The 18,851-nt window shown below is 43.8% G+C and overlaps 1 protein-coding gene across 1 annotated transcript in view; it reads right to left on the bottom strand.

Annotated features, from left to right (window-relative positions):
• The window catches only part of SREBF2 (sterol regulatory element binding transcription factor 2), a 141,851-nt gene that overhangs the window by 6,791 nt on the left and 116,209 nt on the right, over positions 1-18,851 (bottom strand). The window contains exons 17-18 of the mRNA XM_029590272.1: positions 12,274-12,459; positions 239-350 (exon numbers count right to left, since the gene is read on the bottom strand). Coding sequence (XP_029446132.1) covers positions 239-350; positions 12,274-12,459 — 298 coding nt within the window. The remainder of the gene's footprint in view (positions 1-238; positions 351-12,273; positions 12,460-18,851) is intronic.

Here is an 18,851-nt window from a genome sequence, read left to right as displayed (position 1 = left end):
GGCGCGACAGGATTCATCTTAGGAGGCTGCAGTTTCCCATTAAGGCCTCCCCCGTTTGCTCAATGAGACTGCTGGGAGAGGAAGAAAGAAAATAAAAAAAAACTGGAAGAAAACAGCAACGACAAGAGAACACCAGGAAACACGGAAATCCTGAGACCGTCAAGTAATGAAAGGCGAAAGAGTTTGGAGCTGCACTGCAGGCAAAGAGATAGCAACTCGCATGCTCGTGCTGGCTGACCTTGCTTGTTGCTCTGGGTCACGCGTCTCCTCAGGCTGTGCTCCAGCAGCTGGTGTGTGCGGGTGGGACTCGCGCCTGCCATGAGCCGCACAGAGGCCTCGTGCAGGAACACCTGTAGGGAGAACAGACCATAAGCCATTTTGCTTCTGTACCACCCCACCCTACACACATCAACGTGGAATAGCATAGATACACAGATACATATACATCGGTACTAGCAAGGGTGTGCCCATATAACCAGGAGCAGACACAAGAAAAACCATGTGCACACAAAATGGAAAAGCAGACATGGAAGCAGTGACATATTCATAACACCACCACACATGGACACACACACACAGAGAAGAGAACACAAACAACTGATCTGTACCTTATATGGCACAGGCAAAACACTGATGTCTTAATATAGTAAATGGTTATGGTGATCTTTATTTGTAACCCACCTATGCGAAAGCCCTAGGCAGCTAACAACAAAACATACACTATGGTTAAAACCGCACAAGCGAGTACCACAGAACTAATTACATAAAAAACATCCAAAACATGAAATGGGGGAGGGAGGTGTCATAAAATAATTTTTTTAAAACCCCTAAAACTAGTTAAAATATACACCTCTAAAACTGCAGAAGATCCAATATGTCTAAAAGAAAGTAAATACTGGCAGATAAAGACACAAGTGGTCCATCCAGTCTATCCAGCAAATTTTTGGATTTTTTTTTTCCTTAAGTGACTGCCGCTCCATGCAGGTTACCCCCACCCGTTTGCCTTCTGTTTAGGGATAGAAACTGCTGATTTGTGCAGGTTACACCAGTTAATACGTTATCCCTTTTCTTCCTTTTTATCCTCCAGTCACCAGGGATCCTCTGTGTTTATCCTAAACCCTTATGAATGCCATTACCATTCTTGTCTTCACCACATCTTCCAGGAGGGCATTCCAGGCATCCACTACACTTCAGGGAAAAAAATACTTCCCGGCATTGTTCCCCTCCGGAGTTCCATATCATTACCTCAAGTTCCACAGCTTTCTTTTTACATTGGAAAAGGTTTGATTCTTGGGCATCATTAATATCTTTAAGGTATTTAAAAGTAACAGATCTCCCCTGTCTCTTCTCTCCTCCAGGATATACATATTGAGGTCCTTCAGTCATCTCATATGACTTTTGATGCAACCCCACACCATTTTGGGTTCTTCTCTCTGGACCGCTTCCATCCTTGCCTGTCCTTTTTGAGGTATGGTCTCCAGAACTGAACACAGTACTCCAGGGGAGACGTCACCAAAGACCCGTACAAGGGCATTATCACCTCCTTTTTTCTGCTGGTTCTGTCTCTCTATGCAGCCCAACACCCCTCTGCCCCTAGCCACTGCCTTGTTGCATTGTTTCACCATCTTCAGATCATCATTCACTATCACTCCAAGATCTCTTTCATGGTTCAAGCACATCAGTCTCTTGCCCCCCCCCCCCCCCCCCCCCCCATCACATACATCTTCTTTGGATTTCTGCATCCCAAATGCATGATTCTCCACTTCTAGGCACTGAATCCCAGCTGCCAAACCTTCGACCATTCCTCAAGCTTTCTTAGATTGCTTCTCATTTCTATGCTCCTTCAGGTGTGTGTACATTCTGTTGCAGATCTTCGTGTCATCCACAAAAAGACAAACTTTTCCTTCTAACCCTTCTACAATATTGCTCACAAAAGATACTGAACAGAACTGGCCCCAGAACCGATCCTTGAGGCTAGTCACTTATTTCTCTTCTCTCCTCAGAATAGGATCCATTTACCAACACTCGCTGTCCTGCCAGTCAACCATTCCACCACCTTGGGACTCACTCCCAGGCTTCTTAATTTGTGCATGAGCTTCCGATGTGGGACAATATCAGTAGCTTTGCTGAAATCCAGATAAATCATGCCAGATGCTCATCCTTGATTTAATTCTTTGGTCACCCAATCAAAAAAAAAAAATCTCAGATGTTTGCCTCGGATTTAGTAACCCAACAGACCGTATAAAGCTCACGATCCTTTTCACCCACCAGCCCAAGCAACCAATCAGCGAGGGAGAGGGACATTTAAACTAACCTGAGCTCCGGCGCTGCTCATCTCCTGCTCAAACCGCTGATACTGCTGCTTCTGCTTCCACTTGTGCATCAGGGAGGGGAGGCCTGCGCGATCGGCGCCCAGACCCGTCGGGGTAAGGCCTCAATTTTTTCCCTTCCCCCCGGCGAGCCTGAGCTCCGATCCCACAGGCAGCGGCAAAAAGACCCGCCCACCAGCCCAAGCAACCAATCAGCGAGGGAGAGGGACATTTAAACTAACCTGAGCTCCGGCGCTGCTCATCTCCTGCTCAAACCGCTGATACTGCTGCTTCTGCTTCCACTTGTGCATCAGGGAGGGGAGGCCTGCGCGATCGGCGCCCAGACCCGTCGGGGTAAGGCCTCAATTTTTTCCCTTCCCCCCGGCGAGCCTGAGCTCCGATCCCACAGGCAGCGGCAAAAAGACCCGCCCACCAGCCCAAGCAACCAATCAGCGAGGGAGAGGGACATTTAAACTAACCTGAGCTCCGGCGCTGCTCATCTCCTGCTCAAACCGCTGATACTGCTGCTTCTGCTTCCACTTGTGCATCAGGGAGGGGAGGCCTGCGCGATCGGCGCCCAGACCCGTCGGGGTAAGGCCTCAATTTTTTCCCTTCCCCCCGGCGAGCCTGAGCTCCGATCCCACAGGCAGCGGCAAAAAGACCCGCCCACCAGCCCAAGCAACCAATCAGCGAGGGAGAGGGACATTTAAACTAACCTGAGCTCAGGCGCCGCGCGTCTGCGCCGCGCGTCTAAGGGGCACGACAAAGGGGCCTGCCCCTTTGTGAGCCTCTTAGCAGCCCCCCCCTTTCAACTCCACACGCCCGCGGCTCAAATAACCCTTTTCAACTTTCTTATTGAAAAGCAAGGCCTGAAAACGACATTTGCCCAGGACCTTTAATCAAGTCTCATCTTTGCACTCACAACAATTCCAGAGTAACACAAATATGATGACCCAACATATTCCCATCAGATATCACCGTCACCCCTTCAACATTCTTCCAGCTCAATCCTCTCCAGCAAGAATTCCCAGATCTCTCATCCCTATCCTGATCACTCCCCTGACTCAGCTCCTAGGTCTAACTCTTCTCTCAGTGACCCTATTCAATTCTCAATCCCTGACAAAAAAGACTCATATCCTCAACGACTATCTCTTAGACTGTAATCCTGACATCTGCGCCATCACAGAAACCTGGCTAAAAAACTCGGACATAGCGTTAATCAATCAATTGCCTACCCACAAATACGACTTTTTCTCTATCCACAGACACAAAAAACGAGGGGGCGGCCTGTTACTAGCCACCAAGAAGAACTCAGACTAACATCTCATACAATCAAGACAGAATCCAAACTAGAACTAGGTTTATTCAAATCTAATCATCTGCAAGTCTTACTAGTTTATGCCCCCCCAGGAGTATTGGAAGCAGACGCCTCCCCCCTTATTGAATCCATCGTTAAACATATCAACACTGACTCTCCTACCATAATCCTGGGAGACTTTAACATACACTTTGAAGCCACTCACCATGCACCCAACTGTGAAGCCCTCCTCACCGCCCTCAATGCTATGGGATTCACCCAGATCGTCAACGGACCCACACATAAAGCAGGACACACCTTGGACCTTATCTTTATCAACTCTAACTTCTCCATCACCAAGGATCCGGTTTGTACCCCCATCCCCTGGTCAGACCACTATCTGATAACAACCACCTTCACCTCAAATAAACAGACACCTACCACCCAACACCTCTCCTCCATTCACTTCAGGAAATCATGTGCTTCCGACACACTCAACGAACAGCTCACTAACGATCTCAAAAATATAGATCTATCCAATCCCAACACAGCGGTGCTCTCCTGGCACAATATCACAGAAGCTGTAGCAAATAAACACTGCCCATCTATCTCGAAAAGAATTAATCCTTTAAAAAAAGGAAATCAACCTTGGTTCTCCAATGAACTCAAACAGATAAAACAAGAACTACGTCACAAGGAAAACAAATGGCGTAAAGCCCCTTCCTCCTCCACGCTTTCTTCTTACAAAGGAACCTTACATCATTACAGGTCTTTAATTTTAAAATCAAAAAAAGTTTTTTACGCCTATAAAATCCATGATCTCCAATATGACGCGAAGGCTCTCTTCTCATATGTGTCTCAAATCACAAAGTCACTACCACCACCGATCCCAGACGAACAAGCTCAATCCAAGGCAAACAAGCTAGCCATTTTCTTTCAGCAGAAGATATCAAACACGCTCTCACTCCTCCCACCCAATAACAACACCCTCGCTTCATTTACCAATACCCATATGCTTAAGGGAGCCAAATTAGACAACTTCGAATTAACTTCATCTAAAGAGATTGAATCCATTCTCAAGAAGCAGAAACCATCCAGCCACCCCTCAGACAACCTACCAACCAAGTTACTCCTACTCATACCAAACACAATTTCTGGACCTCTGGCCAACATCATAAACTGCTGCTTAACCCAAGGTTTGTACCCAAACATCCTAAAAAACGCCTCTCTCAAACCCCTCCTTAAGAAACACAACTTAGACCCTAGTGAACTAGCTAATTTTCGCCCTATATCGAATCTTCCATTCTTAGCCAAAATCACAGAAAAGGTGGTTAACACCCAGCTCTCAGAGTATTTAGAAGATTACAATATACTATATCCTTCACAGTATGGTTTCCGCAAATCACGCAGTACAGAAACCCTGCTCATCTCCCTAACTGACCATATTATTATGGGACTTGACAAAGGACACTCTTTTCTGCTAATCCTCTTAGACATATCAGCGGCGTTCGATACTGTCAACCACGCCATTCTCCTGAATCGTCTATTAGACATAGGCATCTCAGGACAAGTCTACAACTGGTTCAAGTCTTTCCTTAGTGATAGAAGCTTCAAGGTCAGAATAAATAATAAAGAATCACCACCAACAAATTCATCACTAGGAGTACCTCAAGGATCCTCCCTGTCCCCCACACTTTTCAATATCTACCTCCTCCCCTTGTGCCAATTGTTAACAAGTCTCAACCTTATTCACTACATTTACGCAGATGATGTGCAGATCCTGATCCCCATAACGGAATCCATTACCAAATCACTCTCGATCTGGAACAACTGTCTACAATCTATCACTAGTCTCCTCAACAGTTTAAATTTGGTCCTCAATGCTAACAAGACTGAACTCCTTCTCATTTCCGCCAACCAAGACAACATCCAATCACAGACCCATCATAACCATGCCCTCACTCATACTCAGGTTAGAGACCTGGGGGTAATACTCGATAACCGTCTTAACCTAAAGAGTATGATTAACACTATCACCAAAGACTGCTTCTTCAGACTACAGGTATTAAAAAGACTCAAACCTCTCTTATATTTCCACGACTTTAGGACAGTTCTTCAATCCTTGATATTTGCCAAAATAGACTACTGCAGCGCTCTCCTCACAGGTCTACCCAGCTCAACCATTAAGCCACTTCAGATGATACAAAATGCTGCTGCCAGAATCCTAACAAGCACCAAGCGGAGTGATCATATTACACCCATCCTCCGAAATCTACACTGGTTACCAATCAACCACAGAGTCCTTCACAAATCTTTATCATTAATACATAAATCCATCTACGATCTCCTTTATCTCGACCTTGAAATTCCATTAAAACTCCATACTTCTAATAGGCCAATGAGAGAAATATCCAAAGGAACACTACAAGCCCCTCCAACCAAAGCCACGCGACTCATTGCATCCAGGGACCGAGCATTTTCAACAGCAGCCCCAGCTATCTGGAACAACCTCCCTGCTGAACTCAGGTTGGAACCTTGCCTGCTAACTTTTAAAAAAAAACTCAAAACGTGGTTGTTCCGCCTAGCCTTCCCAGAACCCTGGGATACACATTAGACTTTATCTACTCACGAACAATTATACGAACAATTATACCTCCCCTCATCTGATTCCTGGACAGCATGGATACCAACTCTAACATGTGGACTAATTCTATTCTGAACTATCTCTAGTCCGGAATTTGTTATTTCTCTTTTCTTTACTTAACTTTATCTCTTTTCTTCCAGCTACCTAAGCTTTCAAGTTCACGGTCCTCGTTTAATGTAACTTTGTCTCTTCCTTTACCTAATTATTTTTATCCCTGTTCGATGTAAACCGTCCTGATATGGTATTTAACCATGAAGGTCGGTATAGAAAAAATGTTAAATAAATAAATAAATAAATAAATTCTTCAGCAGTCTCTTCATTAAATTTTCCCATCACCAAAGTAAAGTTAACTTGCCTATAGTTTTCACCCTCCTCTCTGCTTCCACTTATGTGAAGCAGGACCACAACCACCCTTTTCCAACCTTGCAGTACCACTCTCATCTCCAAGGATCTATTTAACAGGTCCTTCAGAGGACCTGCCAAGACATCTCTGAGCTCCTTTAGTATCCTGGGATGCAATTCATCTGGCCCCACGGGCTTGTCCACTTTCATAAGAACATAAGAAGTTGCCATACTGGGTCAGACCGAGGGTCCATCAAGCCTGTTTCCAACAGTGGCCAATCCAGGATACAAGTACCTGGCAAGTACCCAAACATTAAATAGATCCCATGCTACTAATGCTGATAATAAGCAGTGGCTATTTTCTAAGTCAACTAGACAAATATTTTATGGACTTCTCCAGGAACTTGTCCAAACCTTAAGCCCTGATAAGCTAACTGCCTTAACCACATCCTCTGGCAACAAATTCCAGAGCTTAATTATGCACCGAATGAAAAATAATTTTCTTCAATTTGTTTTAAATGTGCTACTTGCTAACTTCATGTAATGCTCCTTAGTCCTTGCATTATCTGACAGAGTAAACTGATTTAACTTGTTCTAGTCTTCTCGTGATTTTATAGACCTCCATCATATCCCCCCCTCAGCCATCTTTTCTCCAAGCTGAACAGCTCTAACATATTTAGCCTTTCCTCATAGGAGAGCCGTTCTATCCTTTAAGGCAGATGCCAGTGACTGTAAAAGCAAGATGTGCATCATGAACTTTAAGGCCTACTACTGCACATAGACTGACCAAAGTATAGGTCTGAAGAGCAAGACAAAATAGAGTTTTGGGGCCATGTGATATTTTTGGCAGAATTTTTAAAAGACTTTTTCACACAGAGGAGAAAATGCTGTTTGTTTCTTCATATCAGAGAGTTGTCAACATCTCCCAAATGAGAGGAAGAAGCTTTGGATCAGAACTGAGAATATATCCTGGGTAAACTTTGCTTCCAGCTTGGAGACCAGCTATGAAGCAGGTATTGTTGTAACACCTGTTTTTGCTGATGGACTCTGAGCATGAGAATATTCATAGGTAACATTTGCATTTCACCAATCCTATGTCTATAAGAGGTAGAAACAATCAGTCCCAGCTCAGCATTGGAACCCTAAGGAGCTGGATATCCAAGAGAGACACTGAGTTACAAAGACAGATGATCGTGGTTGTTTGATATCGTTTAAATAAACGTTATGCAGATTTTAACCTTGGCCAAGGGGTTTTTCCCATGATTTCCTTCACAGACTTCTGGAAGCGGTCTGAGAGCCGTGCTTCTAGAACTGATTGTGTCAGTCACTACCATTGTGACTTGCAAGCTAAAACTAAGTTTTACTCAGCACAGTTGCTCATTAAAGCGCATACAACTGTTTGCCAAATCTACCCAGAAAGTTAATTTGGCTAACTAATAATGCTTATCCTTTTTCTGCCTCACGAAGATGTTTGTGAAACTTTTGGATTTTATCTGTCATCCACTAAAAGGGGATATGGATCCATCCCTTGGATGTCAGACCACATCCTGTTACAGGAGTAACCCTGGAAGGACACAGTACTTTGAAGGGTGAAAACACTGGTTCAAATTATGCATAATTTTAAATGCAAGTTAAGCTCAGATAACATTTATTCTCTGCTTATCATATATGATAGTGCTCACACTGTAAAACTAAAACACAAACTAACAAAACAAAAAACAAAAATTGTATCGTATAATCCTTGTTTTCATGTATGCTGCTAATAAACTAATTGACTACCTCATAAGTGTTTTGAATCAGCTCCTTAAAACTCTTTAATTAGTATCGTAAGATTGTTGATTAAATCTGATAATCTACTGTAAGATCTCCAGCTTGAGATATCCTTACAATCCCCTTTTATCAGTTTTGGTCACCCTTCTCTGTTCCTTCTTCTAGTGCATCAATACCTTTTTTGAGATGTGGCGACCAGAACTGAAAACCGTTCTCAAGGTGCAGTCTCACCCATGGAATGATACAGAGGCATTACGACATTCTCCATTATATTCACTATTCCCTTCCTAATAATTCCTAATATTGTTTGCTTTTTTAACCACCGCAGCACACGATGATTTCAATATATTGTCCACTATGATGCCTACCGTAGATCTCTTTCCTGGGTGATAATTCCCAATACAGAATCTAACCGTGTAACTACAGCAAGGGTTATTTTCCCTATATGCATCACCTTGCACTTGTCCACATTAAATTTCCTAATAGAAAGAATATCTTAAGCCACAGGGTTCAGGACGTCTACCCTTGCCTTTGTTGTCCCGCCAGGTCAGGAAAGAGTCCCAGGTGGAATGAAACTTCAAGGTGTTATGCTTGATAGCCGTCATTTTATACAGGGTACATACATTGTCCAGGCGCATGATAACAGCGCTCAGAGCAGGGCATTGGGGCATTTTCCAGGCTCTAGCTATTTCCATTCTAGCTGCTAGACAGACTTGCGCTAACAAGGGAGGATAGTTCACCGGTGCTCGTCCACAATCACTATGTAGCAGAGCTAGTGACATAGTCAAAGTAACGGGCGTCTGTAAGATCCATGAGCACAGATTTTCAATTGCTTTCCAGAGTGGGTTGATACAGTCACCTGACCACCACATATGGTCATAAGTCCCCAAAGAGGCACAGCCCTTCCAGCACAGTCCAGAACCGCTCCACATTAAATTTCATCCGCCATTTGGATGCCCAATCTTCCAGTTTTGCAAGGTTCTCCTGAAATGTATCGCTATTCACCTGTGATTTAACTACTCTGAATAATTTTGTGTCATCTGCAAATCTGATCACCTCACTCATCGTTCCTCTTTCCAGATCATTTATATATATATTAAAAAGCACCGGTCCAAGTACAGATCCCTGAGGCACTCCACTGTTTACCCCTTGCCAATTAGAAACCTGACCATTTAACCCTACTCTGTTTCCTGTATTTTAACCAGTTTGCAATCCACAAGAGTACATTGCCTCTTATCCTATGACTTTTTTTTTTTAAATAATTTTTTCTTTATTGAATTTTTGCACAATAACACAAGTAATACTTGTACCAGTAATTTAAGACAAAATTTGTAATATACTAACAATGAAATATCACAAAAAGAAATTTCCCCAGATACCTTTGTCTTATTAATTATCAGAAAACAGGGGAGAACAAAATTTGAACAAGAGCGATTAAATAGGGAATAATCCTGATCCTACATCCCCCCAAACAATATTAAACCAAATCTGATCCTACATCCCCCCAAACAATATTAAACCAAGCCAGTACATGGGGAACTTTAGGAATGAAAATCCAGGAATACCTGTAGTTAGGATGGTTCAAAAAACAGATACTTAGAATTTTGATGACTTATCAAACATTTACATGGGAATCTCAAATCAAATTTTACACCTTTACTTAAAGCTTCAAGGTAAGAAATTTCCTCCTACGTTGTGTTATCCTAATAATGTCTGGCAAAATCCATACTTTTTGACCATAAAACAACTGATGGCGATTCCGCAGAAAAAACATCAACACTGAATTTCTCTCAGATAAGAATACAAAAGTTATTAACAAAGTAGCTCTATTCTGAATAACCATCTCTTGGGACAATTCTAGTAACTCAGATATATTTGTAGGAGAAGCAAATTCTGGAGCCTTGGGTATGTCTCCTTCTGATTTAAACAGAAAGGCAGCCTTAGTTATCACTGGAACAGCTTCAGGTGGAAATTTAAGAATGAATCTGTGTTAAATAGCTCTTAAATAATTCCTTAGGAGGGAGCATCTTTATGTAAGGAAAATTCAAAATCTTTAAATTTAAGCTTCTTAAGGTATTTTCCACATTTTCCATTTTCTTTGGGAAAACAATATCTGAGTGAACCAGCTTATGCTGTACCGTTTCCATATTAGAAATTCTTGTAACCAACTCCATGACTTTAGTAGCCAGCTGACCAACTTGATTTTCTGTTGCGAGAACTCGCGAGTTATTATCCATAATAACAATAGATAAAGATGTTATAGCTTTCTCAACAGCAATTAGCGCAGACCATACAGTCTCTAAGGTTATCTCTTTAGATTTCTCGAATAGTGGAATTAGCATTGGACATACCTGGGCGTTCTCATCTCCTTCACCCATAGTACTGCTTCCACTTTCAACAGTCCCAAGCAGTTTTGAGGCAAGGGGGAGGCCTGTGGAATCCGTTCCAGACGGATTCACCGAAGGGAAAATTGAAAAGGTTTCCCTTCTTGGGGCTTCAGAAATAACAATGCCTCTCACATCAGGAATTTCCAACATCAAGGAAGCTGGAAGTGGAGGTATGCTCGGTTCGCTGGGACTTAATGATATTACCTCAGCCAATGTGTACGGCGATTGCTCGGCGTCAGTCTACATAGCGGCTCTCCCCTCCAGCATTGCGGTTAGGGGTGCCACGAAGGAGGTTTCAATCAGAGGTTGTGAATGCTCAGGCATGTGGGAAGAGCTTGATATCTCCCTCAGCCACGCACTTTCCTCTTTGTGTGAGGCATTTTGATCACAAATAAAAAGTATCAGGAATAGAGTCTGTGAGCTCTTCTTCAGCGAGCGGGTCTATCCTATGACTTTTTAGCTTTCTTAGAAACCTCTCATGAGGGACTTTGTCAAACGCTTTCTGAAAATCCAAATATACCACATCTACCGGCTCACCTTTATCCACATATATATTTATTAACCACTTCAAAAAGATGTTGCAGATTTGTGAGGCAAGACTTGCCTTGGGTAAATCCATGCTGGCTGTGTCACAATAAACCATGTCTATCAACATGCTCTGTGATTTTGTTTTTTTAGAATAGTTTCCATGATTTTTCACGGCACTGAAGTCAGGCTCTGCCAAGATGCCTGGGCATACTGTCTAGAGGCGGTTTTGGAAGTGGCAGCACAGGCTGCCCATGGGAGAAAATGAGAGAAAAGGACAGCCAATTGTACTACTACTTAGTGGTCTGTTTGTTGAGCAAAGTCCTTAATGAAAAAGAAAATTATAGATTTAAATATCCTGATATCTGTATACACTGATTAGTCTATAATATAGACTAATCAGTGGAGGAGTAGCCTAGTGGTTAGAGCAGTGGGCTATGAACCAGGAGACCAGGGTTCGAGTCCTGCTGTCTCTCCTTGTGACCTTGGGCAAGTCACTTTACCCTCCATTGCCTCAGGTACAAACTTAGATTGTAAGCCCTCTGGGGATAGGGAAATACCTACAGTACCTGAATGTAAAGCGCTGAAGTGTGAAAAGTGGAATGTAAATAAAATAAATATGAAATATAGTCCCTAGAATTAACATGTAATAATGCATGGACTTCTGGCCACTGGTGCACCTCCTCAACTTCTGCTTTTTTATAAAGAACAATTATTTCAGTTTTGTTAGTTCAACCCAAATACTCTTCTCCATCTAATCGTGCAGAAAGAGTAACAAGGGAGGCTAGCCAGCTCAACTAAAAGGAGAGAGGACAAAAACAGTAATGCAAGGGAGAGGCAATAACATCAACAAAAGAGGAAGGAAGGGAAAGTTGAGAAGCTGAAACAGAAAAGCATGTGAATGGTCACAAGACCAACTTTTCACATTCCTCATACATTTGTATTTGTGCAAAGGACAGGAGACACATCAGTGACTTATGCATCTTCTCAAATACTCACCTTGCGGTAGGCTGGTTTGAAGCTATGCGCCAATTTGCGTAGACTACTGAGGTCCCTTTGGAATCCTGTCAGTTCTGCCGGCGAGGCATGATAGGTGTCACCAGCAGCTTGCCCAGAGCTAGCCTGCTTCTGCCACAATACAGTGCGAAGGGAGAGCAGCAAGTCGCAGATTAATAGTTGTACCACCTGCACGGAGAACACATACCCAGATCAACATTTGGAGGCTGCAGACAGGGGAGAACAAAGGCAGCCCCATATCCTCCAGATTCTCAGCATCCGTCACGGAGAGGGTGAGATGACTCTATAATGCACTGAAGAAACATTGCACAGGATCTGCAGTGACATGCAATGCAACTACAATGCACCACAGCGGACACCCAGACACGGAATAAGCTGGTCACCAGTGCATCCTGATGCTGCAGGACTGAAATTTGTCTTTTTGTGAAGGGAGATGTTGGACCACCACTTTTACCTGGCTCAGTCCTGCACCTGATTCCCCTTGCTATGTGTTAGGTACAGAAACTGCATGAATGAAGTCTAGACCACTGAGTCATGCTAAGCACAAAGCAAAAGCCGGTTGGAGCATGACAGGCAAATATATGAAAACCGTCAAATAAATAAATATGCCTCTCTAAAATGAATATGTATAGGCATCAAATGGATGAGGCCAAATGCACCTTTTTCCTCAATCAAGATTAATTCTGCTATTAATCGTCGCCTTTAACTTTTCAATATTATTACAAATGTAATCATGTGAAGGGAACCTGATTGTGTAAAACATCCTTTAGATTTAGATAAAATAAGACAATTCTTTATTGATAAAGTTGATTTACTAACCTCTGTCCTACTATCGGTTAATGAATAATCCAATGGTCTGGTTCAGGAAACCAAAGCTCCCTCCTGATAAATTTAACAACTATAGACCCATCTCATATCTATCTTTGATAACTAAGGTCCTCAAAAAAATTGTCTTAAAACAACTGGTAGAGATTTTAGATTTACACTCGTGTAAATCTTATTATTGTCTTTGATGTCTTCAGACGTAGATTTGGCTCAGGCACTGATTTTTTCTGGTCCTCGATTTATCAGCAGCATTTGAGACAATTGATCATACATAGTATGCTACAATGTTTAAGAGAAATTGGAGTAGGTGATGTAATTTTAAAATGGTTTAAACCAAAATAACAAATGGTATAGCGCTAAGAAGTTAGCGGAAACTTGTACTGGATTACTCAAAAGATGAAGCATAAAAAGGAGTTAGATTCAGCATTTCCATCTTTATTCATGAGTGGCTGAAGGAAAGTTTCGGTCCCCCGACACGGACCGTGTTTTGCCACATGGGCTGCGTCGGGAGGGACAGAAGCCCAAGAAATCAACAGTCAGAGAAGTCGTCTTAGTGTTGTGTGAAGCACCCTGCGGAGGATGATCCAAAATGGGACTGAGCTTGCAGGCGTGAAGGACAAAAACAAAATGGCAATTTTTAATTTATATTAAGTACAATTCAGACGTTCGGAACACAGAAGGACAAGTGAAGCTTTGGAGTAGACCTGAAAGCATAAGTTCCGATGCAGCCCATTTGGCGAAACACGGTCCGTGTTGGAGGACTGAAACTTTCCTTCAATCACTCATGAATAAAGATGGAAATGCTGAATCTTTTACGCTTCATCTTTTGAGTCATCCAGTTCAAGGTTCAGCGAACTTCTTAGCGCTAACCGTTTGTTATTGTGATTTATACCAATTGTGTATACCGCTCATCATCTCCACTTCCCATTGGTTTTAAAATGGTTTACATCTTTTCTAGAAGATCACAGAATCTCTAGTTCCTTCAAACTGGAAAGTGGTGTTCCTCAAGAATCCTCTCTATTGCCAATTTTATTTAATATTTAGCCGCTACTGGTCACGCCCTCACTGATCTGGAAGTTGGATATCAAATTTTTGCTGATGACATACAGTTCTTTGTACCCATGAATGGGATCAAAGACGAAGCCCTGTAGAAAATTTCTGTTTGCTTAAAGAATTTGAATCAGTGGTTGACAAAGAACAAACTTGTCTTGAATATGTCAAAAACAGATATTTTGTACCTTGCAAGATATCCCATATGGGATTTTCCAAGGAATTTAGATGTTGATGGAACATCACTTACTATTAGTGATAAAGTCAAAAATCTGGATTTTATAATGGATACCAAGCTATTTCTTCGCCCTCAGATAAAAAAAAAGGTAGTACAAACCTCATACTTTAAACTACGAATACTTAGAAGAATTCGACCATTTTTGGATGTTTCCGACTTAAAAATGGCGATTCACTCAATAGCCTTGCCCACCACTGATCATTGTAGTGCTCTTTATTTGGGTATTCCAAAAAATGCCATTCAAGCTTTACAATACGCACAAAATTCTGCCATGAAAATAACAAAGCAAATTCCATCTTATTTTCACATTACTTCATAGCTATTAAAGCATCATTGGCTTCCTGTGTTCTGGCGGATTCAATTTAGAGTTTTGATGATAGTATACAAAGGAGTGAAAGGCATTGCATCTCATAGTATGAATACTGCTCTTAAGATGTATTGCCCAAACAGAACACTTTGGTCAGGATCCTAATTGAACCTAGATTTTCCTTCTTTTAAAGTGTTCGTCTTTTTTGTATTCAGGGACCAAAATTGTGGAATGGTTTATCTAACTAGTTAAAAAAAAAAATAAACAGTCTTAATTGATTTTAGGAAGATGCTAAAGGCCTATTTATTTACACAGACTTATCAGTTATAACATTTAAATACCACTCATGATTAATTTAATATATTACATAAGTTTATATGTCCTTTTAATTTCTGCAGTTTTTATTTTATTATTGTTGCTTATTTGACTATGTATGTTTATTGTAAATCGCCTAGAAAGAAAACTGGTTCTTATCTGCTAATTTTAATTCCTTTGGTACCTCAGATCAGTCCAGACTCCTGGGATTTGCCTCCCCCTCCAGCAGATGGAGACAGAGAAAGTTCATGCTCCAGGTCTCAAAAACTCTCCATACCCTCACATATGCTAAGGAGGTGGAAGTCTACCTAGACTGTAAGAGAGTAGCAAAGACCCCTTCCGAGTAAATCCTTCTCTCTCAAACGCTGCCTCTCAAAAGCCAAGCCACTATAGAAAAGCGAGCCACCTGATCTGAAAATATGGGACCTTGGCGCAGGAGATTGGGCAGATGAGCTAGCCACTGATAGGTTGATTAAGTCTGCAAACCACGAATGCCTCGGCCACTCTGGAGCCATGAGGATCAATTTGCCTGGATGGATCTCTATGTGTCGCAAGACCTTGCTCACCAGCGGCCAAGGCGGAAACACATACAACAGGACATCTGACGGCCAAGGTAGAACTAAGGCATCTACTCCCTCTGCTCCTCATTCTCTTTTTCGACTGAAGAACCACGGGGCCTTGGCATTTCGGCAAATCGCCATTAGACCCATGCATGACGTGCCCCATCTGCGTCTGTTGAGGGACATTGCTTCCTCTGACAGCTCCCATTCTCTGGGGTCCAGCTGCTGTCGGCTCAGAAAATTCATGTGCATCTTTGTCTGTGCCCGCTATGTGAGAGGCTGTTAAAAGGGCCAGATGCTGTTCTGCCCAGCTGATTAGATCCCAGGCTTCCTGAGCCACTGCCTGATTCTTGGTGCCACCCTGTCGGTTTATGTAAGCGTTGTCAGACAACACTCTCATTGGCTTTCCCTTCTCCAAGGGCAGAAACGCCTGTACAGCCAAATGTACAGCTCTCGTCTCTAAGCAACTGATGGACCATAGGGCTTTCTCCATTGACCACTGGCCCTGAACAGGCTGGTTCTGACACATCGCTCCCCAACCAGAGAGACTGGCGTCAGTGGTGACGATAGTCCAGACTGGGATATCGAGATCCATCCCTCGTTTCAACTTCTCCGGAAGGAACTACGACAAGAGACTGGACCTGGCAACCTCCATAAGTGGAAGAGGCAGCTGAAACTGTTCCGACAACAGGTCCCAGCAGGATAGTAAGGCGGCCTCATATAAGCAAACGCCCATGAAACCAATTCCAAAGTAGAAGCCATAAACCTGAGAACTTGTAAGTAATCCCAGACCTTGGGCACTCGCTTCCTCAACAATCCGCGAACCTAAGCTTGCAATTTGGAAGTCCGCTCTTCGGTGAGGAATACCTTGCCTGCCTTGGTATCAAAATGCACCCCCAGGAATTCCAAAATCTGGGAAGGGAAGAGACAACTTTTGGACAAATTGTCTATCCATCCTAACAATCATAGACGCCAGAGGACCAAATCCACTGCCTCCCAGCAAATAGATTCTGACATCGCTCAGATCAACCAGTCATCCAGACAGGGGTGAACCAAGACCCGGTCCCTCTGGAGGGCTGCAGCCACCATGACCAACACTTTGATGAAGGTCCTGGGCACTATTGCCAGACCGAAGGGCAGAGTGCAAAACTGAAAATGTTCTGATGGTCTGGCTGGATGAATATGTGTAAGTACACTTTGATCAAATCCAGAGACGCCAGGTACGCCCCCTTGTGCACCGAGGCAATCACCATGCACAGAGTCTCCATTCTAAAACGAGGAACCTTTTAGAGCTACGTTCACCTTTTTTAAATCAATAATTGGGCAGAAGGTGCCCTCTTTCTTGGGAACTATGAAATAAATGGAAGTGTGGCCTGTCCCCTACTCTTCCATAAGGATAGGAATAATGGCTCCCAGCATGCGAAGGCGACAAAAGTTCTCTCGTATTGCAATTTTCTTTTCCTTTTAAGTACACGGGGAGACCAAGAACAAATCTCTTAGCAGCCGAGCAAATTCTAAAGTGTAACCTTGTTTTATCACACTTCAGACCCACTGGTCTGACGTGATTCTGGCCTATTCCTCGCAGAACAGAGCCAACTGGCCCCCTATGACTGGCACAAAGGAGTGGACCAGCCTAGCATCATTGGGCGGACTTGGCTCCACCACTGCCCTGGGACGAATCAACTCTTCCCGGCCTTCTCCCTCAAAAGGACTGGTTCCAGGATGGCTGCCTTCCCGAGGACTGTCACAGAGTTCCCTGACACACTGGTAGGCCAAAAACGCCTATTTCCTCTGAAACAGGAACGCGACGGAAAAGATCCTCTCCTTTGGGTTATCTTCAGGCAACTTATGAACCTTATTGTCCCCAAGAAGCTTGATCATCTCCTCCAAGTCCCGACCAAAGAGCAATTTCCCTTTGAAAGGCAAGGCTCCAAACTGAGACTTGGATGAGACGTCGGCAGACCAAGTCCTTAACCAAAGGAGCATGCTGGCCAAAACTGCCAACATCATTGTCCTGGAGGAGGTCCTAATAAGATCACAGAATGCATCAGTGCCATAGGCCGCCACAGTTTCCAGCTGCTCTGCCCTCTGTGTCTCAGGTTTAGACAAGACCTGTTGGTTTGCATCTGCTGATCCTAGCGCAAGCCCGCCCTAAACATGAAACTGCTACACACAGCCGCTTGAATGCCAAGAGCAGATACCTCAAAAATCTTCTTGAGGTGCACCTCCAACTTCCTATCCTGAAAGTCCTTCAGGGCTGTAGAACTGGCAACTGGAATAGTCATCTTATTGGTACCCGCCGAAATGGATGCATCCACCTTTGGGACCTTCAGGAGCTCCAGTGTATCCCCTGGCAAAGGATACAACTTATCCATGGCTCTGCTGACCTTCAGGCCTTTATCGGGAGTATCCCACTCCCTAAACACCAACATGCTGACCGACTGGCGAAAAGGAAAAGACCTTGTTGGACCCGAGGCCAGTCATGACCGGGTTCACTTCTTCCAGACCCAATTCTTCCCATGGGATCTTTATATCTAGGTTCCTCCAGAACCATGGGAATCAAGGGATCTTGCTCCTCTCTGTGGATCAGCCATACCATTTTGAGATCATCCCCTTCCACCTCTGGGCTTTTGGCCAATGCTTGATCTGGATCCTGGTCCGCGAAACCCGTATCCGACCCAGATGGGCCCTGCACCCGTGGATCCTCCACATCTGAAGCTTCTGAGGAGATATCCACGGCAGTAGTTAGTGCTGAGACCCCTGGGTCCCGCTGGAACCTTGTAGCCCCGGCAGCTCGAGATGTCCTGGCCCTCTTTGCCGGTCTTGAACGTGCCGAAGTCCCCTGCACAGCTTTAGCCTTCCTGGCCTTATAAGCTTTATATAATAGAATAAATTCCGATGAAAAGGTAGAAAACTCTGAATCCTCCTGGGGATCATCCTCGCCTGCTGCATGATTCTCTTCTGCCTCCTGACCTCCCCTGGGGGCCCTAACCACAGGACACAATGGAGGAGGGAAAGCCCCCTCCCCAGCTTGTGAGGCAGCTGAGAACGTGGACAAAATGGCCGCTGTTCCTGCGCTCAGCGAGAAGAGGTCATCCACTGACTGCCTCGCTGAAGAGAGCCTCCCAGGCTTGTGGCGCCTGACCAAAGTAAGTTTCACCCTCGACGAGATGTCCTCTCCTCCGGAGAGACACCAGGAGCATCGGCCCTCAAGGGAGAGACACATGCGCATCTCCACAAACTGAGCAGCACAACCCGCACGGCA

This window comes from Rhinatrema bivittatum, chromosome 2 (assembly GCF_901001135.1).
Source record: "Rhinatrema bivittatum chromosome 2, aRhiBiv1.1, whole genome shotgun sequence".
Classification (NCBI taxonomy): domain Eukaryota; kingdom Metazoa; phylum Chordata; class Amphibia; order Gymnophiona; family Rhinatrematidae; genus Rhinatrema; species Rhinatrema bivittatum.
The sequence above is the reverse complement of the archived record's forward strand: the minus strand, read 5'-3'. Positions and strand labels throughout refer to the sequence as shown.